The sequence below is a fragment of the Cupressus sempervirens genome, chromosome 9 (assembly GCF_028749045.1).
Source record: "Cupressus sempervirens isolate cs-2001-9-10 chromosome 9, ASM2874904v1, whole genome shotgun sequence".
Lineage (NCBI taxonomy): Eukaryota > Viridiplantae > Streptophyta > Pinopsida > Cupressales > Cupressaceae > Cupressus > Cupressus sempervirens.
The window spans coordinates 522,464,587-522,491,444 of NC_143126.1; the positions used below are offsets into that span (position 1 = coordinate 522,464,587).

The 26,858-nt window shown below is 36.2% G+C and overlaps 1 protein-coding gene across 1 annotated transcript; it reads right to left on the bottom strand.

Moving 5' to 3' along the window:
• Nucleotides 1-18,997: 18,997 nt before the first annotated feature.
• On the bottom strand, nt 18,998-19,429 carry LOC149539646 (uncharacterized). Its single transcript, XM_089802600.1, has one exon. The coding sequence runs from the start codon at nt 19,427-19,429 to the stop codon at nt 18,998-19,000; it is 432 nt and encodes a 143-aa protein (XP_089658726.1).
• Nucleotides 19,430-26,858: the final 7,429 nt, after the last annotated feature.

Consider the following 26,858-nt stretch of genomic DNA (forward strand, 5'->3'; position numbering starts at 1 on the left):
CAAAGGTTTTTTTAAATGGTAGGCATATGTCTAAGAGGATTGTCAAGACAATAATATAGAAAAGTTAAGTTCACAATGCTATTGTTGTAAAAAAATTAAAAAAACCATATGGTTAGAAAGATAAGAAAACGTGTGAGGTTATGGTGGTATTTTTCGAGATACCCACTTCACCATTTGCAAACCTGATGAAGTCAAAGATGGGGATTGATCTTAGAAAATGAAAAAATGTCTAAAGCAACAAAGATAAAGAGAAATATCCCTTATTTCTATTCCTTCCATGTCAACCTCTTTTAAAATTGGAGGTGTAGGCCTTCACAACATTACTAATAGTAATAGGGCTTTGGTGCTAAATTAGCTTGGCAAGTTACATGTATGACAAACCCTTTTCCAAATGGTGTCAACTTTTACAAGAGAAATATTTGGACAACATGGAACCCTCCAAGATTTTTACTACATTGGATCTGCCAAAGGGTTCTACCTTTTGGGATTACCTAATGGCCTCTAGGGAAGTTATTACTTTGTTCATATCCTAAGAAGTGCATAATGGGGAAAGTGTCAAATTTTGATTTGATTCTTGAAATGGGTTCCCCACACTCTCACCCTGCATTTATTGATTGTTTAAAGGAATTTTAAAATATGGTAATTCAAGCTTGGGGAACATTTTTCTCTAATTATGTTTCATCTATATATAGATTTACAAGATTGGTTATTTGGAAAGACCCATCAACTCTCCCTATATCTCACAATTAGGTTGCCTTTTTGAAACAAATATTAGCTGAGAAAAATGTTTTATGTCTAATCAATCAAACTTCCTCTTATGGGCTCTAGCGAAAGATGGTAAATACTCTATTAAGAAAGGATATTTAGCCCTTCAACAAATTCAACATAATAAAACCACTTATTGTGCTTTTAAATTCTATTGGAATAGTTCACTTTTGCCAAAAGAAGGATATTTTGCATGGGTTGCATTAAAGCATTGGATCTTAACAAGTGATCATCTTCATACACTAAACATCTATAATCCCTATAATTATGTACTTTTTCACCAAGATGTGGAAACAATAGATCACCTGCTCTTAAATTGCCCCTTTTCCCAAGATTATTGGCATTTTGTATTTAGTAAGCTCATTTTTTCTATGTCACTACCTAATTCTTTGTGGGACCTCTTTCAAGCATGGCCAATTCTACACACTCAATAAATATTATCATGTATTTGGAAGTGTATCCCTACCTCTATAGTTTGGGCCATTTGTTGGGAGAGAAATAGGAGAATTTTTAGATAAATTTTATCTCCAATCTCCCAAGTTCTTGAAGGATTAGAAATATCCATTATCGAGCTTGTTAATGTTGCAGTAAGCAAGTACAAGGATAATTATGTTTTTTCCTCTTGGAATAAATTTGTTATTCAACATTGGAAAGGGTTGTTATTTCCTCATCTACCAACTTCGTTATGCCTATCCAAGGTACCTTTGGTCCAACCTCAAACTAAAAGGTTTGCTCCAAGTGAGGGTTATTATAAACTCAATTTTGATGGGGCTTCTAGGGGGATCCAGGTAAATCTAGCTATGGTATAGTCATTAGAGATTTGAAAAGCCAAGTGATTGCATCAAAATCATCTCCTCTCCCTCTCGGTACCAATAACAAAGTTGAAGCCTTATCCCTTCTCTTTGACTTAGAACATGCAAAATCGTTGTTTATATCTAGTTTTCATGTGAAAGGGGATTCAACCATTATTTTTAATGCATGTATAAATGACATGTGTCTAACTGGTCCATTCACTATATAATGCATTAAGTTTGGTGTCTTCTTGATTCAATCCCTAAATGTTACATTATGCATACTTATCTAGAGAAGACAAAATATTAGCTGATTATCTAGCTAATCACATTACTAATGGGGTTATTATTGATTCTTTACTTTCCCCACTTAATCCTCTTGACTTCCCCAATCTCAATAATATTATTACAAAAGAACATGTTTAGAAACTTTCTAGCTTAGTTCTACATTTTGGTTTCTCATTATACCTATTTTGGAAACTGCTGGAATTAAAGGTTTTCATAGCACAATTGTTTACATTTATTTATGGTTTAATATGTAGATTTTGTACGGATCACACCTTTTATTGAGATGTCATATATAGTTTAAGGACATGGTGGGATTGTATCTACATTGTATGAACCTCTTTCTATCATCATGATTTCATTATTATATCATGGATGAAGAATATTGATGGTGATTCTTGGGCTCTACCTTGTGGCATTCACTCTAGCACCAATTAATGACTGGCTCTACTTTGGTCTTCATATGAGCTCTAGGATTTTGAGCAATAATAATGTAATCATAGTGTATTTAGCATGTAATCTTTCTTAAGCTATAATTGTTTTATGGCTTGGGTTTTAGGCATGGTTTTGAGGTCTTTTTTATCATCTCTCTCCTCTTGGAGCATTCATGTAAGGGTTTTTGGGATCTAAATTTGGGGCTCACAGTGATTAGTACTTTCTCATAATGTAGTGTATTTTCTTTTGTATTTCCATTTTGTATTAGGCAATGATTGAAGTTTCTCTTGACTAGTTCTTTTCTCTATGAGATATTTTTGAACCATCTTTTATTATTAACATAAATATAACGTTTTTCCAAAACAAAGGGAAAACATCAACCCAAGCCTTTGGGTAGTTTAACAAGCCTATTGCCAAGCATAAATGTGATTGTGCTTTTATGTTTTAAAAAATGTGATTGTGTTATGTATAGTAAAACTAAATTGTCATACTAGCCATAATGTAACCATGTTGTGTATAATAAAACTAAATTTTCATACTAGCCATAACTCAATCATGTTACATATGTCTAAAAGCAAAGTCAATTTTAACTTTTCATTAACACTATATATATACATTGACATATTTATATATTTTATCTTTAAATATATATATATATATATATATATATACTTATATAAATAAATGTGTGTGTGCATGTGTGTGTGTCTAATTTATATCATCTATCTACATTCTCGCTCTCTCCTTTCTTACCCCTATCATGCATCTCTCTTTCTCTCTCTCCCCACTCCCCTTACCTCTCTCTCTCTCTATATATATATATATATACACACACACACACACACTCACACACATATACATACATACATACATACATACGTACATATATATATATATATATATCCTACTCTCTCTACTTCTCATCCCTCTCTCTTCCTATCCCCTTCTCTCCATCACTCGCTCTCACTCTCTCCCTCTCTCCATCATATCCCCTATCTCTCTTCTTATACCCTTCTCTACATCACTCTCTCTCACTATCTCTCTCTCCCCATCCTATCTCCTTCTCTATATATATTGTTGGTCATTTTTGTCTTCCTACCAAATTTTCCATATTTGAATTTAAAAATGGTAATGTTTGCATATTTTAAAATTCAAATAAAGTGGGGCATAGAAATATTTCATATAAAAATTTAGGCTATAATTTATTTCCTAAGTGACTATGCACTTTAATATTTTGCAGACCTGCACCTTACTCAACATCTGATCCTTCATCATCCATGGTGGTCACTTTGTCACTATGCAAAGTTGCATGACCTTTATTTCATGTGAGATAGTGATGGCTTAGTGGCCCCCCTTCCTATCAGAATAGTTAGGAAGTTGTCAGAGCACATCAACATTTTGTTGGTTTCTCATTGGCCACAATATGACTATGCAAGGTGTGTGGGCTAGTTTCTTCCCACAACTTCCCCATCATTAGATCTTTCATCATCCAGGGTGGTCGCCTTGTCCCTATGTGGAGTTGCATGCCCATTACTTCATGTGACATAGTGACAATGTACCACGTTTCTATGTGGTTCTAAGTTTCTTTGGTGAATTAGACTGAGATGGCATATGGTGGAATCTTCACTGGCTGAGCCTCTGACATCTCTAGGTCATGGATCACATGTTCTCAGTTTATACTTTCCACCATTTGATGCAAACAGATCAATGGTGGTCACTTTGTCACTATAGGAAGTTGCTCAATATTTATTCATAGCCACAAAGTGATGAGTTGATGTGTGGTAGGTGGGTCCATTCCTTTGTGGGTTATGGTGTGGTGGGTCAGTGTTAGACAAGATGGCAAAGGACCATGTTTCCATTGGTTGGTGCACTGATAGGATTGATGATTTTTTGGGACCGTCATATGGTGGGAAATCAATGCCTCTCGCTATGTCACTATAGGAAGTTGCTCAACCTTTAGTCATAGTGAAATAGTGAGGATTTTCCATGTGTCTCAGTGGGCCTAGTTGGGTAGGTGCAGTTAGGTTAACATCATGATTAAATCAACAATATTGCAAGCCATCATGGTTAAGTTTGAGGGTGGCACAATCAAGTTGATATGCTGGTCAAATGAGTGAGGACTCCATGAGGTGGAAAAAGGAAATGATATAGTCAATCCACATGGAGTTTTTTGGTTGCTTCACTGGGTTGACCTATTGACCTCACTAATTTGTAAAGCCAAAAATAAGAAACATAGGGTTTCTTGCATAATTTGATCTTCATGATTGATTCCAACCACTTTCCAATGAATGATGCACCTAGTGAACGAAGGAAAAAACTCCACCATCTCTAGTTTTATCCATTTACTTGGTTGGAGTGACTTAATGGCAACATTTTGTCTTCTTGAGGCTCTATTTTGGAAAAATATTAGATTTTCTTGAATTTGAATCTATGCCAAGATTAGCTTTTCTCGAAATCTGCATGATTGTTCTCTGCAATATTAAATGGTAGTGGTTGAGTTTAGTTTAGGACAGAAAATATCTTAGTTATGTATGAGCTATAAAGGCAATTTTTGTAAATTTTGTTAAGGTCGACTCTTCTTTGTTTTCTCTGATATTGCTCTGCAAGTTCACTATAAATTCTCTTTGCCTCTAAACTTATTATAGTGCCTGCCCCTAGTTCACATTTTGTTTTAATTGCCAAACTCTTTTAGGCCAGTTTTATACTTGATGTTTAGTAGCACTACTTTCAGATTATCAGATATTGCTTTATATTCAATTTAATATATAGTGAGATTACTTGGTACTCTATATTTCATGTATGTATGATGATTATTCAGTGTTTTCAATTATCGATGATGATTAGTTAGATGGTTTATTATCACATGTGTCTTTTTATGGATACTTACCCCATACTGCATGTGTATGGTGTGCGTGTTTGTTTTCTTTATTTATGATGTTTATGATGTGGTTAAGGAAGGGAGTCGTAGTCACCTGCTAGTCGGGATCTACACGATGCACCACTTCCTGCCATTGTTTGTTTAGCTTAGAATATTGTGTCTGTACATGCGTAGATTTTATGCAGGTTGCAGGTATCGGGTATCGACTTCCCTAAATTGCCAGGATGAGCATACCTATCGCATTATCTCAGTGGTAAGAGAGGGGAGATAAATTCTTAAGTCCAAATCCTAAACCTTTAAGCCATTGTCCTAATTAAAAATTAGGACAAGTATCTTAGTCAAGTACCCTCCGAACGCATCAAATGATGTAATTTCATGATTATAATCCTTTTAGTTTGATTTAGTATGTGTTTTTCTATGATGGGTTTTCGTATGTTGCTTTATGAGTCCTTGGTGTATTTTGTATTAATTAAGTTTAATTAAAAAGATTAATTAATGATTTAATTTAAGGGAAAAGTATTATGACATTTTCATATTTAATTATATTTAATTAATTGAGAAATTAATTAAATAAAAGAATTAAATTTGGAGATAAAAGTTTAAAGATAAAATTTAGAACGTGATAATATTTATTTAATTTAATAATAATATATTTAGAGTTCATTTTTAAATAAATGCTAAATATTATTGTTATTTAAGTTAATTAAATATTTTATCAATTAAGTTTCTAAAATAAATTAAAAAGTGAAAAGATATTAAATTATTTAAAAGTTGTAAGATCGCATGATGTGTGCATGAGATTAAATAAAAGAAATTAATTAAAAAGATAAAATAATTGAAAATAATAATGTTATTTTTAATTTCATAAAGTGCACATGGGATTAAAAGTAATAAATTAATTAAAAATAGAAGTCAAGAGGAGAATAAAATAAAGTTATTTAATAATTCAATTTAATGTGCATAAAAAGATGTATGCAAGATAAAGCAAAGATTAATACAAGTTAATTTTAGGGTTAACTTAGTTGAGCAAAGAGTCCTCTCAGGTGAACGCACAATTAGTGCCCCGATTTGAGGAGAAAACTCCTTATCACAACTTGGACGTTCATTTTTCAGGGGACCGTGAATTTTGGAGACAGGGATTTTGGGGAGAACTTTTGAAACAAATTTCAAAAGGAGAATTCTAGGAAAGATTTTCAGAGGAAAGTTATTGAAGAGGAGCGAATTCTTTTACAGTTTTTTTTTGGGATTGCGTATTAGCATCAGGTTCAGTTAGGGTCTGGTATTTCAACCCCTAAATGATTTATGAAATTTAATAAGTTCTGTCTACTTCGTGATTGTAAGAACTTGTCTTCTCGAATGTGTGAATTCTTCGTTCTGGATCTTTTGCTATTCGATTTCATCTGTAAATCTAGATTTAAATTAATCCATTAGAAAACCTCATCCGTAGGTATAAAGGAAATCATAGTAAACCGAGAAGGGTTGAGATCTAAAGAAATTTTTAATTAGAGATTTGACTGGTTAAATGGATTTTTCCTATCATATTAGAATTATAAATGCTATTAAAAAAGAGAGTATATTTTAAGAGAAATAAATAAAATTTATGAATGAAAAGGTCTATATAATAAAAGAATAATGTTTGAATTAATTTTATTAATTTCTTTTATAAAATTTAAAATTAACATACATTAAGTGAATATATATAATTTATGTTAAAAATAAATAAATGGTATGGGAGGAGTTTTATTTAAATTGGAAATAATTTTAAAAAAAAAAAAAAAAAAAAAAGAAATAAAATAGAAATAAAATTAATAATAATAAATATATAACTTGAGTGGGAAGGGGTTTGATCCCCCCACGTATTTATTTTTGGTTGGCGGCATTAAAGCATGTCAGTACTGCGTACTTGTAGTGGACAGCAGCCGTGCGCTGCAGTTACTGGTATGGAGGACAACGATTTGAAATCACTAGTTTATATTTTAATTAAAATATTACATGCTCTCTCCATGCAATATAATTCGAATTTGATTTAATTTTATAATAATATAAAATCGCATGCATTTGATTTCATTTTATATATATTAAAGTTTTAGATTTGAATCGCATGCATAAACTTTTGAATTAAGTTTAAGTTATTAGTTTATATAAAATTATTTATTAATATTTTAAATAAAGGTAAGGAACATTAAGGTTTCTTATGAAATTTTATTAATATTTTAACTAAAGTAATAAAGTAAGATACATGTAAAGTTTTCTTATAAACTTTTCTTAATATTTTAATTAAAGTAATTCATTAATAGTTATATATATATATATATATAATTTTAATGTTTATTAATAAAGTTTCTTAATAAATTATTAATATTTATTAATAAATTTAACAGATACTATTTACTAAAGGAATTTTGTTAATTGATATTGAAAATTAATTATCAATTATTAAATAATTGTTAATTATTAAAGGAGAAAGTATATGGTAACTAATTGGGATTAATGATAAAATCATGAAAATTATATTGATTATTTGAAGATTCGATTGAGATTATCTTTATTCAATAATCAATTATTATTATTATTATAATTTAATAAATGATTATTAATACTTTTAAGTCATGACGCAATTTCTTTTATTATAAGAACAAGATAGGGTTAATTAAATTTGATAACTGAGGAACTCATAGTAACACTGGCAAACTTAAACTTTATTGTTCTTCTCAAATTTGTATTTTCAAATCAAATCCAAACTACGAGACTATGATGTTTTCTATGTGTTCTCTGTGTTTTGGGGTTGGTTAGATGTTGACAAGTTTAGGTTGTTACCAGAGGCTCGGGGGTTATGTGATTGTGATGTCATGCTGATTTGATTTGATCTTTTATATTCGACCTTGGTAATGTGATGGTATGCTCTATGATATGGTTGTATTTACTGTTTGTTATTGCTTTCTAAACTTCTTGTGTGAAGCTGAGATTTATATTTATGAGATACTTGACTTAACCATTTTTGAGTCATCGATTGGTTATATTTGATTTGTCTTCTAGTCGCTTTGAGAGGATTGAGGTGTTTGAGTGATTTGTTCTTGATGATGTCATGTTGTGACATGTTTGACTTGACCATTTTGGAGTCTTCAATTAGTATTGTGATTTATTATTGGGATACTTTCTGGTTGCTCATTGGAGAACCATTGGATATTGTGATTTATCATTGATGTCTTTAGTTGCTAATAGAGAACTGTTGTGATCATTATGATTATGATTTGATGGTTTCCAATTTCTTGCGGAGAACTGATGTGATTATTGTGGCTTATCTTTTGATTCTTTCCAGTCGCTTGTATAGGGCTGAGGTGATTTTGTGATTTGTGATTTCATGAGCTTAGGGTAGGTTATCTATATGTAGTGTCGGGAAGCGGCTTGCAATGGGGGCCGGGGCCCTAAGTGGCTACCAGGGTAACTCATTGTAGGTTGTTTTAATAAGTGATAACATTTACACTAAATGAGAGTAAAATGAACCTAGCAAGATTAATTGTATTTTCTCTCCCATGCCTTGAGTGCTAGTACAAACTAGGATGGGGTAGAGAGAACGCTTGGTTACGACCTTGCATTCCGTAGTATGCCTCGTCAATATGAGAGGATACTAGTGGCCGCAGGGATCACTAGGGACCCAGGATTCCTAAGGGATTGCTCGGGTAACTTCTACGTGACTTTTGCAATACACTTTCCGGCTTATATAGTAGATTTCCTACGTGTCTTTGTGGTGCCTCTGGGTCTAGATATTGATCTATGTGTTGGAACCTTTGAGTTAGTATACTTTTAGGATTTTTTGGACTTAGAGAGTACTTGTGATTATGTGATTTGATATCCTATTTGGGACTTGAGACTATCTCCTCAGCACGGTGGGAGTGGACCATTTAGGTTCCACACGATCAGGTGGTAGTGCTTTTTCACTCTTACCATTTGAGATCCGTTCGTAGTCACCGTGGCTAGAGCTTCTTGGGATGCTTGTTTATCATGATTAGATGATATTATTTACTTATGTATTTCCTTATATTGGTGATTAGCATGTTAGATTTCTTTATGATTATGTTGTAGTATGTTTAGTAGTGACATCCCTAATACTATAGTACCGACGATCTTATCGGTGATTTGGGATGTTATGCGTGGGGGATGGCTAGGACCCACGATGGTCTAATGATGCTATTGACGGTTGGGAGGAACCACACACTTAGATTAGTTGTGTTTTATGATAGATGGATAGTTGTATTTCATGTTGGATGTTTATATCTTTTATGATGGATGGATGTATCATGTATGGTATATGGTTTCATTTAATTTACTATACTTTGTATCATGGATTCTTGGAGGATGATGTATCTTTATTTCTACTTATGTATATTCTTTTAGCCTTTTATACCCTGTGACATGTACAGTGGTTAATTGAGCATTCCGAATTAATTTTCCAAGAGGCATTCAGAAAAAATGTATATTAAATGGACATTGGACTTTCTTGTTATTCTTTCATGTGGATGTGGTAGTTGTTAGATTTAGAATTAATTAAATTTAAATGTGACTCAACGTCATGGGATCCTTAAGGAATGTAACTTGTTATGTATGTTTGTTGATGATTACATGTTATTTCTTCTGCTACTATGTGATTGATGTGTATGTTATACTATCTTACTTTAAAATTTTAAAAAAAATGTTTGAAAAACTTAGTAAGACTTTAGGTTAATTCTTTTGGATCCCTTGGCGGGGTGTTACACTTATATGACATTCTACCTTATCTCATCCAACCATTGATGTATTGTGCAAGACTTATTTTTCTCTCATTAGTGTATTGTGGATATCTACAATCTTGCATGATTGTATCTCCTTTTGGCCTATGAATGATATATAAATGAATTCTCGTCTTCCTTGTGTCATTTATTTAGGTTTTTTGATCTGCATGTGATTGTTAGATTAAAACAAGTCTAGATGTGTATATCTTTTGGTATCATGATGGTTCAAGTGTGCATATATGGGCAAAGATTAGTTTAAACATTCTATTTTGGTGCATCACCCCCTAGGTTTCTTTCTATGCATTCCTTCTCCCTTTTCCTTTTCGAATGTAGCTAGGTGCACCCTAATAGTAAAGGAAGTCAACCTTCTCCAGAGACTTAAACTTACATTTCAAGTCCCATAGCTTGGAGGTTGCTTCCATATTTCACAAGGTTGTCCTTAGGTAAAAACTTTGGACAATGGTGCAAACTTTTTTGACAACAACTTTTGGCACATGTGGTGGGACATTATTCATAAAATTTCAAGTCTACTAGTGTCAAAAAAAATATTTCAAGATTAGTTCTAAGAAGATAGTGTTGCTCTTAGTGTTGCAAGTCTTCAAGAGGCACATCCCACAAAGAACTCAGTGACTCTACACCCCTCACATCTGGTTCAGACTAAGTTGTAGTGATTCATGCCCAAAGCTAAAACAAGGGCATCTTCTAGAGGTAAATTTTAGTACCAGGAGCTTTTATTTTCAAATCCTAGAAGAAGAAAGACTAGAGTATCTTTATCACTAGTTAGGAGTGCAGCAGTAACAAATACACCTACAAGATCCATCTCTACTCCCCCTATTGTTAGATCTCAGCCTAGGTTGTCAGCCACTCATATAAATAGATCATTATTCCATATGGAACAACCTAGAGCTCATGCTTTTTCCACCTTTAATGGTGGAAGTCCACCTTTATCGGCCCAAAGACATGACATACCAATAGCTACACTTAAAAGTATACCTGAATTTATTGGTGAAACTTCTATCTCTCCCTTCAAACATATTCAAGAGGTTGCAAATTTTTGTAATATCCTTGGTATTACAAAAGATGATGTGGTTGTTAGACTCCTAGCTTCATCTTTAAAAGGAAAAGCCCTACAATGGTATAGGAGTCTATCACATGGTTCTATAATAGATTGGGATGGATAAGGAGCAGGTCTATGTAAACACTTTGAGGATAAAAGTGACTATTTGTCACTTTTAGAAAAACTAACTAGTATAAAAAGAACCCCCCATGAATGTATTACGAATTTCAAAAAACATGGGATAGAATACCTAATTTAGTGAAGCCTAACCTTGGTAATGCCTTCTTACATTACCTCAAAGCTTTTAACAATGACATTGCCAAGGAGACACTTTACCTAATGCTTATGAAATTGCAATAAGGGAAAAAAAACATATTGATACAAGGAGGAAAGTTAGCCCCAAGGTATCCTATGCTCTTCTTCCTTGATGTCCCAAATCACCAACCAACAATGGCCCTATTCCCATAACTTCTGCATCGCAGTCCCTTGCTCTAGTCCCTCAAGCTTCAACTACATCTTCAAATAGAATAGATGATATCAAGGAGATGATGTAGTCTATGATGTTGAACATAGATAAAATATTGTAAGGCCAATAGAAGAAATTGGAAGATAGCTTCTCTATGATGCAAAAGGTGGGCAAGAAAGTGGTGACATTGGAGAGGCAACAAGCTCAAGGTAGTAAGGCTCATCAATTGCAATATAAAACTATAAAAAATGGTAGGCCTCCAAATCATAATTATGGGAATAGTTCTTTTGATCAGAGTAGGCAAAATAGTCATGCTTCTACTTCAAATGCAAACCAAAGCAAGGCCATAGTCCCTCAAACAATATGGCCCAAGCTCAAGATTTTTGTCCCTCCTTTAATTACTCCTATGCTTATTGCATGTGTCGAAAGGTTGAATCTTATTTGGCTTTGACCATTCAAGAGCTTGTAGCAAGACAATCATAAAAGGAGAACTAATCCAAAGATACCTTATATATGCAAAGACAAGGTGATTGCTCCTTTATGAATCATCAGGTGGACAAACATTATATTGTAAACCAGAATTCCATTGCTCACAATACTAGGAGAAAAAGAAGAGCTACCGAAGATGCTCCCTTTCCTCCTCCTAATCAAGCTTCAACGTCAAATGTAGTGCCTCATGTACAAGCAATAGATGATCAATCCAATGCTCCTCTACAAAAAAGGAAAAGTAATTCTAGAGGAGACGGCAATAGTCCCCAAGTTATTCCATCTCAACCTCCTACACATGCAGTTCCCAAAGCTTCTACCAGAGCACATAATGCATCATTCAATGTGGTAGAATAGATGAAGAAGACAAATGTGAATATTTCCATGTGGGACGTTGTTTCCACTATACCCATATAAAAGAAGTTGTTGCAATAGGAGTTGGAAAGCATTGAACCAAAGGATTAGCCACCTAGTATGGAAAGTGCCACAAGCTTGGTACAACCATCAAAGGAGGTAGAAACTAGTAAAAAGGTTATACCTCCTCCATTTTATGTTTCTCTAATTATAGGGGATAAACTAGTCCACAATTACATGATTAATTCAGGAGCTAGTAGTTCAGTGATGCCTAAGTGTGTTGTTGATGCTTTGGAAATGAAATATGAACCCATTGCTAGGGATGTAATATAGTTGGATGGTAGTACTATCAAGATTTTAGGGATCCTTAGGAATGTGGAAATGGCCCTACATGCATGCCCTGGTTGTATTGTAGCCCAAGATATATTAAAGTCAAGCCACACTTTGTCATCTATCTTTCAAGAGACTTCACTGCCCAAATAGGTGGTTACATATCTTTTGATTGGTCATATATGTTTTTTAGAACAAGATATGGGACCAAGGCTTTCATCATAGAAAAGCCTCTATCCCTACATCATATTGAACCCTACACTCCTAATCTCATCAATATGAATTGCACTATCCTAGAAATGGATGAGAATGACATAGTGAATGAGCCTACCACTTCTCTAGTAGAGATACCTAATTTTCTCTTAGATGAGTGGGCTAATGCATGTTAATTTGATCTCATATCAGAAACCCTTGAAATAGGTCTTGGTACATACTGTGTGTCAAAAAAGGATGCTCTTGTCCCTAACCTTATGAAAACCAAAGAAGATGTGAGTGGTACATGGAGCATGTACTTTGATGGATCAAGAAATAAGAATGGATCAGGGGTTGGTATGATGTTGATTTCTCTTGCACTATAAAGGAATTACTTTTCCTTTAGGCTCCAATACAATTGTACCAATAATGTGGCTGAGTATGAGTCCCTAATCCAAGGTCTCCTACTTGCTCAAAAAAGAGGAATTCAAGCCTTAAGTGGATATGGAGATAGTGAGTTGGTGGTTAATCAAGTGAGAAATCAAAATATCACCAAGAATGGTTAGCTCAAGTCTTACAAACATAGAGTATGGGATTTTCTTGAAATTTTCAATGCATTTGATATTCAAAGCATCCCTAGAAAAGAGAATAGATATGTTGAGAGACTTGCAATAGTGGGTGTATCTTATGATGTGCCAAAGTACCTTGAAGCTAAAAAGAAGCAAAAGATTAAGGTGGTGATTAGGCCTGCTATCCCTAACAACCACACTAATTGGCAAGTATTTGAATTTGATGAACAAATTGTAAGCTTCTTGCAGAATGAAGTAGAGTTATTAGAGAGAAACTAGTCTAGGTTACATGACCAGTATGGAGATCAGATCATCAAGCTCAGTTCCAACAAATTTCCTAAGGGTCTCATTAACTTAGAGAGTGTTTTCAACTCTGATGATCAAGAAAAAGGGAGAGGTCCAAACCTGACCACAAAGAGAGATGACTACACACTTGTCACTATTGTTGATGGAAAGACTCTTAACTTGGGGAAGGTATGCACTAATGTTGAACAAGATTTTTTTCATTAATTTATATCAAGAATTAAAGGATGTTATTGCTTGGACATATGAAGACTTAAGAGGTTTTGACCCAAATTTGTTTTAGCATACCAGAGATTTAAACCATGATACTAAGCATATTAGACAAAAGCAAAGGCCAGTCAACCCAAAGATTGAACCTTTAATGAGAAAGGAAATATCCAAACTTATAGAAGCCAATATCATTTTTCCTATTAAGCACTCTTCATGGGTAGCCAATCTTATTCCTGTTAGAAAGAAGAATGGAGAAATCAGATTGTGTGTAGATTGTAGGGATCTTAATAAGGCTTCTCTTAAAGATCACCATCCCCTTCCTTCTATGGAACAAATTCTAACCAAAGTTAGTGGCTCAAAAAGGTTTTCTTTCTTAGATGGGTTTTTAGGCTATAATCAGGTGCTAGTCCAAGAGTCAGACAGATGTAAAACAACATTCACTACCCAATGAGGTACCTATGCTTATTGTAAGATGCCATTTGGACTAACTAATGCAAGTGCCATATTTTAGAAGGAAATGGAGATGGCCTTCAAGGGTGTGCTAGAAAATTGTGTATTAGTCTATCTTGATGATATAACTATTTTTTCAAAACATGTAGCAGATCATTTTGATCATTTGAGATAGATATTTGAAAGATGCAGAGAGTATAGTGTCTCCCTGAATCCTAATAAGTGTGTGTTTCCCACTAATTGAGGAAAGTTCCTAGGACATATTGTGTCAAGAGATGGGCTGACAGTAGATCTAGAGAGAGTAGAAGCAATGCTCTCTCTCCCACTTCCCAGTCATAAGAAAGGATTACAAAGCCTTCTTAGTAGGATCAACTTTGTAAGAAGGTTCATCCTTGGCGTACCTCCATGGTGAAGCCTCTTACAATTATGTTGAAGAAGAACATGGTGTTTATTTGGATGATTGATGGGAAAGCTAGTTTTGAAGAGATCAAGAAATCAATTGCATCAACTCCCACTCTTGTAAATCGAATATTTGATAGAGACTTCATCCTTTACTTTGTTGGAGGAGAATCAAGTATATTTTCTATTGTAACATAGCTGAATGATGAGATTTTGGAGAAGCCCATTGCTTTCTTTTGCAGGGGGCTTAAGGATTATGAAGGAAGATATAGCTATGTAGAGAAACAAGTCCTTGCTATTGTAAGGGCTCTCAAAAAATTCAACCTTCTTTTGTCTCATAACAAGGTTCAGCTCTTGGTTCCACATGCAAGTGTAAAGGAGTTCCTACTGAACAAAGATATCAATGAAAAAAGAGTTGGATTGATCACAAAATTCATAGAATATGACATTAATATTAGGATCACCAAACTTGTGAGAGGCAGGGGATTGTGTGATAAAATGGTCTCTTCTTTTGAGACACCCAAGGAAGTTGCCCTCTTAATAAGAATGAGCAACCAGTAGGGAATGAAAATCAAAATGATTGGTTGCACGATATGACTACCTTCTTGGTAGAGGGAAGATATCCACATGGCCTAAATAGAGCTAAGAGAAGACAATTCAAATTGAAATCTATCCCTTATGTCTTGGTGGATGGAATACTATTCAAGAAGGATTCTCATGGACTCCTATTTAGATGTATCAAAATAGAATAGATCAGTAGGCTATTAAAAGAGTTCCATGATGGGCCTGTTGGTGGTCATTTCTTGGCTAGGGTTACAGCAATGAAGATAATGAGGGTTGGTTATTATTGGCCAACTCTTTTCAATGATTGCCACAAACATGCGAGGAAATGTGACAAATGTGCTTTCTTCTTTGGAAAGAAAAGATTGGTCACCCTTCCTCTCCATCCCATCCAAGTAGACCAACCCTTTTCTCAATGGGTTTTGAATTTTATTGGTCCAATAAACTCTCCCTCTAGTGTTGGCCACAAATGGATTTTGGCAGCCACGGATTATTTCACAAGATGGACATAGGTAGTAGCTCCGAGAGATGCAACAGAAACTTCAGTGGTCGAGTTCCTTGATAGAATAGTGACCAGGTTTGGCATTCCATCAACATGCCAAATATTTTATTGGAAATCATATATGCTCATGGGCTCTAGAATATGGAATATATTTGAGTACTTCCTCAAATTACTACCCTCAAGGCAATGGATTGGTTGAGTCATCCAACAAAAACCTAATTAGGATAATGAAGAGGACAATTAAAGACAATCAGAGGTGTTGGCATGCTAAGTTGAAAACTACCCTCTGGGCTGATATAATTACACCCAAGAGAGAAATTAAGAACTCACACTTCATGATAGTATATGGAAGGGAAGCAAGGCTTCCTATTTCACTTGAGTTCCCCTCTCTTGAACTACCTCATCAATTGGAGCTAGCTGAAGGTGACGTTATGACTGTCAGGATGGCTGAAATAATGGAACTGGAGGAAAAAAGATAGCAAGCTATACATAAACGTGAGGTACATCAACAATAGGTCAAAAGAAGCTTTGATAAGAAGGCTATGGCTAGAGTCTTCAAGGAAGGAGAACTTTTCCTCAAATGGGATGCTGATAGAGCTAAGCCAGGTAGGCACTCCAAATTTGATGCAATATGGAGTGGCCCATATATTATCACCAACTAAAAAGAGGCAAACACTTTTTAGCTATCTAGACCTGATGGTGGAGTTTTCCCAATCTTAGTCAATGGGATTCACCTTAAACCTTGCTTTTAGAGAAGGTTAAAGGCTTTTTGTACATATTAGAATAGTTTTCTTGCTTTCCATAAGTGCACAAGCACAGATTGTCCCTCTAGAGGATAGCAAGTTTTAAAGTTTTGTGGTTGCAGAGAAACCTTCATGTTTTATGACTCTATAGCCCAATGGATGCATAAGTTCACTGGTCATATGCATAGCAGGCTTGCATACCCTTGAGTTGCTAGAAATTTTGGTCACTTTTGCCTTCCCACCAAATTTTCCATATTTGAATTTAAACATGGTAACATCTGCATATTTTAAAATTTTAATAAAGTAGGGCACAAAAATATTTTGTATAAAACTTCAGGCTATAATTTATTTCCTAAGTGATTGTGCACTTTAATATTCTGCTGACCTGCACCTTACTCACCATATGATCCTTCATCATCCACAATGGTCACTTTGTCACTATGTAGAGTTGCATGGTCTTTATTTCGTGCAACATAATTATGGCTTGGTAAACCCCCTTCCTATCAAAATATCTGAGTAGTTGTTAGAGCATGTCAACATTTTGTTGGTTTCTCATTGGCCATGATATGACTGTGTAAGGTGTGTGGGCCAGTTCCTTCCTGCAACTTCCCCATCGTCAGATCTTTCATCATCTAGGGTGTTTGCCTTGTCCCTATACAGAGTTGCATGCCCATTACTTCATGCAACATAGAACCATCATGTCACATGTCTATGTGGGCCTAATTTTCTTTGGTGAGTCAGATTGATGCAGAGTGGCAAGCGGAATAACCAAATTTGGCCTAAGTTGTCCTTAGGACTTACACAACCCACAATTTTACTCTCCAAGTCTAGGATCACTTTAAGGATCCACCAAGCTCTGCAAAAACCCTTTCTCCAAGGTTTGGACAATCTCCCAATGCTTGGAAGGCTCAATCCAGCTTTGTCTCCAATTTGCCTTTAGGGACTAAATCCCTGATTTAGGCCTTTTAGTGCTTCTGCAACTTCTAGCACTCCACAACACAAGACAATGATTGGGACACCTCCAAATTTTCCCCCACACTGAAAATAACCCACAATTTGGGTTCTCCAACTTCTGCAACACCAAAATCCACAACTCACCTAGTTGTCCTACTAGGTCTCCATACCCTGTTTTCCTGCAACAAATCCAAAATTCTCCAAACAAATTGTCAAAAAAATTAGGGTTTTAGATACCCTTTATCCCACTCTATCAATCCCCCAAAAATCAAATTCCCAATCCACTCCTGCACTACAGAACCTCTCCTATGCACACAGACCTAATGGGCCCAATTAGGCTTGGTTTACAAAGGAGCAGTATAGAAATGGGTTCATGGATGGAAAGAAATGATTGGGCGACCTCAAGGAATGTTTATCTCAACAACTTCTGCCCTTGGTTGCAATTTATTCAATCAAATTCCTTCTGATTTCCATACAGTTACTAAATCCTAGTTCAAACCAACACCTAGACTTGAACTAGGGCTTGCATGCAAAATGTGCTCTCACCATTGAAATTGATCCTAATTCTAGAGAATGAAAGAACAACATGTAATCTTGCAGATTCATTGGGTTTTGTGCCCCTGAGGTCAAATAGGTGCACTCTATTTGCCCATTTGCACAAAACCCTTGCTAAAGGGAGGGTTTGGTGGCTGTTTGAGAAAAAAATGCAATAACTATCGACTCCCTTCACCAAAAACCTTCAAACCACTTGCAAAAGTTTGCTAACACACCAAGGTTTTGAATCCATGCATTTTTTTGCAGATACTCTTCCGTACAGCACGTGCAAAATTCAAAAAACCAGAGATTTTACCACGAAAACTGAGAGTTTTTTGTATTAATGCAATCAAAATCCTTACAATTTCCATCCCTTCTTTTGGGAAGGTGGAATATGACTTAAATACCATGCCTATACCGATCAACCACCTTGGGATCGGTTTCTAACTGATTTAACCATTATTTGTAAAAGTTGCTAATTGTTGCTGAGCAACTTTTGAAAAGTTGACAGCAACTTTGGTTGCATCTTGCCGATAAGCAACTTTTTGCTTCCAAACTACTTTAAAACATTCCTAACCTAATCTTAGACATGCCTAGAGCCTTTTAAGGCTATATAAGACTTATTCAAAACACCTAATGCTATTAGCCCTATAGGTCACATGAGTCCTTGGTTTATAAACTACCAAATAGGACTATGTACCTTTACAAGTGGGAAAATGTTTATTAAAATCCTATTTTAAACTCAAACTAGCTTCAAGCCTCCTTGAAGGAAACACTCCAATTACATTGCAAAGAAGATCTTCATAGACCATGATTAGATTGCAGATGGAAAAATGTCTACATATGATGTAGAGTTGATACCACCTATTCTATCAGCCATGCTTTGTCCTCCAATGCCAAGATGATGAAGAAGGAATGTTCCCAAGGAGTGCTCTACACCATACTACCCCTCTCTGAAAAAAACTCAAGTCCCTTGAGTTGGGATAGTGTCAAAAACAAAACCTGCCTTCTCTATTTCAGCCTTTGTCATCCATGTGGCATCTTCAGTAGGTAACCCAGTCCATTTGACCAGGTATGCATAGTATGTTGCCCTCCTAGTTTGTTTAGTCACCTTCTTATCAAGGATACATTCAATCTGAGGTTTATGTGCTTTGGGCAATTGAGAATCATCACCTTTATTGTGTAAATCTGTACCTGCATCACAAATGTCAGTAGGTTCTTTATATGCATATAAATCTGATACATTAAATATTGGGGAAAGACCAACATCTGGAGGTAGTTCAATTTTGTATGCATTGTTGCCACATCTTTGCAAAATTCTGAATGGCCCTGCCTTCTTCATCATCAATTTGGTATATTGCCCTTTAGGCAATCTTTCCTTTTTAAGGTGCACCATCACTAAGTCACCTACCTTGAATTGGAGGTCTCTTCTTTTCTTATTGGCCTGATTTTTGTATTTGTCTGCAATCCTTTACAACCTGTCCTTCACCTGCTGCTGAATGTCCTTCATCACTTGGGCAAAGTCTTGTGCTTGGGCACTCTTTCTATCAAGGTGACTAATGTCTCTTAGTTCTAATACACCTCTTGGATGCTCCCCATAGACAATCTAAAATGGTGTCAATCCAGTGCTTCTATTGACTGAGTCATTATAGGCATATTCGGCTTGTGGTAGGATAGAGTCCCATGATCCTCCATGCTGTTGTGAGAGACATCTTAGCAAGTTCCCCAATGATCTATTTGTGACCTCTGTTTTCCCATCAGACTGTGGGTGATAAGCAGATGAGAAGTTCAAATTAGTTCCAAGCCTTTTCCATAGTGTCCTCCAAAAATGGCCAAGGAACTTGGAGTCTCTGTCTGAAACAATAGATCTAGGAAGACCATGTAGTCTTACAACCTCCTTAAAGAAAAGCCCTGCAATATGAGAGGCATCATGTGTGGTTCTGCAAGGAATGAAGTGAGCCATTTTAGAAAATCTGTCAACAACAACAAATACACTATCATTTCCTGCCCTTGTTTTTGGCAAACCCAAGACAAAGTCCATACTTATTGAATCCCATGGCTTGCAAGGAATGGGTAATGGAGTGTATAAACCTGCATTTGAAGCATGACCCTTTGCTTTTTGATAGATTATGCAACTATCTACAAACTTCCTAACATCAGATTGCAATTTGGGCCAATGGTAAAATCTTTTTACCTGTTCCAAGGTCTTGTCTAAACCAAAGTGACCTGACATACCTCCATAATGCTTCTCCTTAATTATATTTTCTCTATATGAACCCCTTGGTACACATAGTTGCCCTCCTTTGAACAATAAGCCCTCTTGAATCAAATAGTCTACAAAATCAGAATGGTATCTATCTCCCATGTCTTGGAAAACCTTGTAGATCTCTTTAAAATCTTCATCTTGAGGGTACATGTCCTTCATGGCATCAATACCCACACTTTCAAGGTCAATTGATTGGATCATGAGGTTCCTCCTACTCAAGGCATCAGCAACCTTGTTGATGACCCCCTTCTTGTGCTTAATGGAGAAGGTATATGACTGCATAAACTCCATCCATTTGATATGCCTCTGGTTCAATTTATCCTTCCTGTTCAAGAAGCTTAAAGCCTGGTTAACAGTGAAAACAATGAATTCTTTAGGAAGTAAGTAATGCCTCCATCTCTTCAAAGATTGCACCATTGCATATAACTCTAAATCATAGACTGAATACTTCTGTTTAGCCTCATTTAATTTCTCACTGAAAAAGGCAATTGGTCTGCCCTCTTGACTTAGTACAACTCCAATAGCTTTGGTGCTGGCATCACATTCAACTGTAAACACTTTGTTAAAATCAGGAAATGTTAAAACAAGTCCTTGGGCAATTCTTTGTTTTAGGAGTTCAAATGCCTCTTGGGCTGCTTGTGTCCACACAAAATTACATTTCTTTCCACCTTTTATTGTGTCAATCATCGGAGCAGAGATTCCACTAAAATTCTTAATAAATTTCCTATAAAAGTTGCATAGACCATGGAAACTCTTCACTTCACTTGGACTTGTGGGTGTAGGCCAATGCATGATAGCCTCAATTTTAGTGGGGTCCATCTTCAAACAATCCTTAGAAATGACAAATCCAAGAAAAATAAATTCTTGTTTAACAAAGGTTCACTTTTCAAGGTTTATTTTCAATTCTTCCTCATGAAGTCTTTGCAATACAAGATCTATGTGTTTTAGGTGTTCTTCTTTATCCTTACTGAAAATTAGGATATCATCTAAGTATACAACCACAAACTTGTTGAGAAAGGGTTTGAGGACCTCATTCATGAGCCTCATAAAGGTGTTTGGTGCATTTGACAATCCAAATGGCATGACAAGCCATTCATAGAGTCCCTCATTGGTTTTAAAGGCTGTTTTCCACTCATCCCCTTCTCTTACCCTGATTTGATGGTATCCACTTTTCAAGTCTATCTTAGAATAAAACTTTGCCCCTCCTAGGCAATCAAGAAGGTCTTCCATCCTAGGCATGGGAAACCTATACCTTATTGTTATCTTGTTTATAGCCCTTGAATCCACACACAGCCTCCAAGTGCCCTCTTTCTTTGGTGCTAACACAGCAGGGACTGCACATGGGCTAACACTTTTCCTAATCAAGCCTTTAGACAACAAATCCTCAATTTGTCTAGCTATCTCTTCATTTTGTTCCGGGGTTAACTTATAGGAAGCCTTATTGGGTAGTGTAGCCCCTGGTATTAGGTCTATACAATGACTGATTTCCCTTTTTGGTGGTAAAGTAGAAGGTGAACTGCCTGCCACAATCCCATGGTATTTGTTTAACAATTCCCTAACCTCTCTAGGTTCCACTTCACTTAAACCATGATCCAATATTAATTTGTTTGACACATCATTCTTAGGCTTAGTCACAATTGCAAAACAAGGAGTATCTTTCACTTTTAAGGACTGCAAAAATTCCTTTTCACCAACCAATGCAATACTACTTACCATATGGTCCATCTTGCCATCATCCGGTAGTGGATTCATTGTGTACTTGACTCCATCTTTCACAATAGTGTACACATTTGTATGCCCATCATGTTTTGCATTGACATCATATTGCCATGGCCTCGCAAGCAAGAGGTGGCATGCATCCATATTAGTCACATCACATAAAATTCTGTCAGCATATTCACCCAATGTGAATTCAACCCAAACCTGCTCATTCACTAAGGTATGATTGTCCTTTGTTAACCATGAAGCCTTATATGGATAAGGGTGAGGAATTGTTTGCAATTTTAACTTGTTAACCATTTCTCTAGAGGCTATATTATCTGTTGAACCTGAATCAACTATCAACTTGCATACCTTTCCTTTTACCTTGCAATTTGTCCTAAATAATGATCTTCTCTATGGTGGATCTACAGGTTGTGGTACCTTCAAAAGTGTCCTTTGCATCATGAGGCACTCTCCATGTTCAGCATCAGCAGGTCTGGAGGTTGTGGTGTGATAGGATGAGATGCTTTGCCCATCCTCTTCTTCTTGCTACAGATTGATTCTCCTATCCACAGGTTTACTGGATTCTCCACCTTTTTGAGGACACCTGAATGACTGATGCCCGGTTTGGTTACATGTAAAACATCTGCCTGTGAACACTTGACCTCCTCTTCCTCTCCCATTGCCTCCTCCTTGGTTCCTATTGGGTCTCCTACCCCTAAAGGAGCCTCTTTGACTGGTGTCTGGTTCATGGTTCCTGGTTTCAGCATTATTTCTACCTTGAAATCTGCCCCCTCTACCTCTAAATGAATTACTTCCTCTTCCCCTATTATTTTCACTTCTCCTTTTCAATTTTTCTTCTATTTTTAATGCAAGATTGAAACATTGGTGGACAGATTCTAAATTGATCAATGTAAGTTCATCTTGTATGCTAAACTTTAAGCCATTAACATACCTTGCCAACTTTTGTTTGCTTGATTCATTTACCTTTGCTCTTAGGGTCAAGTTATGGAATTCTTGAGTGTAACCACTCACATCCATGTCCCTTTGCTTTAGGTTTTGTAGTCTTTGATTTATGAGGACTTCATAATCCTCTGGTACAAATTGCTTCTTCACTTCAGCCTTCATCCCTTTCCATGTTGAAATGGGTTCCTTGCCCTCATCCAACCTTTCATTTTGAACAAAGTTCCACCAAGTAAGGGCTGGCCCCTTCAACTTGGCTTTGGAAATCTTCACCCTTTGACTAGCAGGGATATAATCACATTCAAAGTGATTGTCTAGTGCCTCTATCCAATCCAGGCACTCATCTGGATTCAACCGGCCATAAAACATAGGGATGTCACCCCCTTTTGCACCCACTCTCTCCAAAGCTTGAAGAAGTGGTCTTTGCTCCAATGGAATCTCACTTCCATAAGTATCTCTCTCAACTTCTTCTCCTTCTAACTCATAATCATTACCCTTTCTCAATTTTCCTTGGAGCTTTTCAAGCTCTCTCCTCATGTTTCTATTCTCTTCCCTGACTGCCCTACTTTCAGCCATTTGTTCTTTCACCAACTTGGCTAGTTCAATATTGGTGATCCTCAATGGGATCTCCCTCTCTCCATCTTCTCCATCTGACATTTTTGATGAACAAACCACTCACCAAGGTCTTCCTGCTGCTCTGATACCACCTGATGCAGAGTGGCAAGCGGAATAACCAAATTTGGCCTAAGTTGTCCTTAGGACTTACACAACCCACAATTTTACTCTCCAAGTCTAGGATCACTTTAAGGATCCACCAAGCTCTGCAACAACCCTTTCTCCAAGGTTTGGACAATCTCCCAATGCTTGGAAGGCTCAATCCAGCTTTGTCTCCAATTTGCCTTTAGGGACTAAATCCCTGATTTAGGCCTTTTAGTGCTTCTGCAACTTCTAGCACTCCACAACACAAGACAATGATTGGGACACCTCCAAATGTTCCCCCACACTGCAAATAACCCACAATTTGGGTTCTCCAACTTCTACAACACCAAAATCCACAACTCACCTAGTTGTCCTACTAGGTCTCCATACCCTGTTTTCCTGCAACAAATCCAAAATTCTCCAAACAACTTGTCAAACAAATTAGGGTTTCAGATACCCTTTATCCCACTCTATCAATCCCCCAAAAATCAAATTCCCAATCCACTCCTGCACTACAAAACCTCTCCTATGCACACAGACCTAATGGGCCCAATTAGGCTTGGTTTACAAAGGAGCAATACGGAAATGGGTTCATGGATGGAAAGAAATGATTGGGCGACCTCAAGGAATGTTTATCTCAACAACTTCTGCCCTTGGTTGCAATTTATTCAATCAAATTCCTTCTGATTTCCATACAGTTACTAAATCCTAGTTCAAACCAACACCTAGACTTGAACTAGGGCTTGCATGCAAAATGTGCTCTCACCATTGAAATTGATCCTAATTCTAGAGAATGAAAGAACAACATGTAAGCTTGCAGATTCATTGGGTTTTGTGCCCCTGAGGTCAAATAGGTGCACTCTATTTGCCCATTTGCACAAAACCCTTGCTAAAGGGAGGGTTTGGTGGCTGTTTGAGAACAAAATGCAATAACTATCGACTCCCTTCACCAAAAACCTTCAAACCACTTGCAAAAGTTTGCTAACACACCAAGGTTTCGAATCCACGCATTTGTTTGCAGATACTCTTCCGTACAGCACGTGCAGAATTCAAAAAACTAGAGATTTTACCACGAAAACTGAGAGTTTTTTGTATTAATGCAATCAAAATCCTTACAATTTCCATCCCTTCTTTTGGGAATGTGGAATATGACTTAAATACCATGCCTATACCGATCAACCACCTTGGGATCGGTTTCTAACTGATTTAACCATTATTTGCAAAAGTTGCTAATTGTTGCTGAGCAACTTTTGAAAAGTTGACAGCAACTTTTGTTGCATCTTGCCGATAAGCAACTTTTTGCTTCCAAACTACTTTAAAACATTCCTAACCTAATCTTAGACATGCCTAGAGCCTTTTAAGGCTATATAAGACTTATTCAAAATACCTAATGCTATTAGCCCTATAGGTCACATGAGTCCTTGGTTTATAAACTACCAAATAGGACTATGTACCTTTACAAGTGGGCAAATGTTAATTAAAATCCTAGTTTAAACTCAAACTAGCTTCAAGCCTCCTTGAAGGAAACACTCCAATTACATTGCAAAGAAGATCTTCATAGACCATGATTAGATTGCAGATGGAAAAATGTCTACATATGATGTAGAGTTGATACCACCTATTCTATCAGCCATGCTTTGTCCTCCAATGCCAAGATGATGAAGAAGGAATGTTCCCAAGGAGTGCTTTGCACCACAGATTGAGATGGTGTACGATGGAATCTTCATTGGTCAAGCCTCTAAGGTGTCTAGGTTGTGGGCTACATGTTCTCAATTTATACCTTCCACTGTCCAATGCAAACAAATCAATGGTGGTCACTTTGTCACTATAGGAAGTTGATATTTATTCATAGCGACAAAGTGACAAGTTGACGCATGGCAGGTGGGTCCATTCCTTTGTGGGTTATATTGTGGCGGGTAAGTGTCAGACAGGTTGGAAAAGGACCATATTTCCATTAGTTGATGCACTGGCAGGATTGATGATTTTTTAGGAACATCAGATGGTGGGAGATCAATGCCTCTCACTATGTCACTATAGTAAGTTGCTCAACCTTTAGTCATAGTGACATAGTGAGGATTTTCCATGTGTCCCAACGGGCCTAGTTTGGCAAGTGCAATTAGGTTAATATCATGATTAAATCAACAATATTGCAAGTCATCATGGTTAAGTTTGAGGATGGTACAATCAAGGTGATATGGTAGTCAAATGCATGAGGACTTGACAAGCTGGCAAAAGGAAATGATATAGTTAGTTCACATGGAGGTTTCTGGTTGCTTGACTGGGTTGACCTATTGACCTCGCTAATTTGTAAAGCCAGAAATGAGAAAGAATGGATTTCTTGAACGATCTGATCTTTGTGATAGATTCCAACCACTTTCCAATGAATGTTGTGCCTAGTGAACAAGGACAAACACTCCACCATCTCTGTTTGTATCCATCTACTTGGTTAGAGTGACTTAATGGCACTGTTTTGTCTTCTCAAGGCTCTGTTTTGATAAAATATTGAATTTCCTTATATCTGAATCTGTGCCAAGATTATATTTTCTCTAGATCTACATGATTTTTCTCTGCAATCTTAAATGGTAGTGGTTTAGTTTGGTTTAGGACAGAAAATATCTCAGTTATGCCTGAGCTATAAAGGCAATTTTTGTAAATTTTGTTAAGGTCGACTCTTTTATGTTTTCTTTGATATTTCTCTGCAAGTTCACTGTAAATTCCCTTTACCTCTAAACTTATATGGCATTCTACCTTATCTCCTCCAACCATTGATGTATTGTGCAAGACCTATTTTCTTCTCATTAGTGTATTGTGCATATCTGCAATCTTGCATGGCTATATCTCCTTTTGGCCTATGAATGACATATAAGTGAATTATCTTCTTCCTTGTGGCATTTATTTGGGTTTTCTAATCCACATGTGATTTTTATATTAAAAAAAGTCTTGATGTGTATATCTATTGGTGTCATGATGGTGCAAGGGTGCATATATGGGTAGAGATTAGTTTGAACATTCTATTTTGGTGCATCACCCCCTTAGGTTAGAAGTAGGTAGAGTTGATTTCTATGCATTCCTTCTCCCTTTTCCTTTCCAAGTGTAGCTAAGTGCATCCTGATAATAAAGGAAGTCGGCCTTCTCCAGAGACTCAACCTCATAGTTCAAGTCCCATAGCTTGGAGGTTGTTTCCATGTTTCACAAG

What these genes read in the sequence shown, in the direction of transcription:
- LOC149539646 (XM_089802600.1), bottom strand. Translation starts at nt 19,429, where the DNA reads ATGGTGCACCTTAAAAAGGAAAGATTGCCTAAAGGGCAATATACCAAA.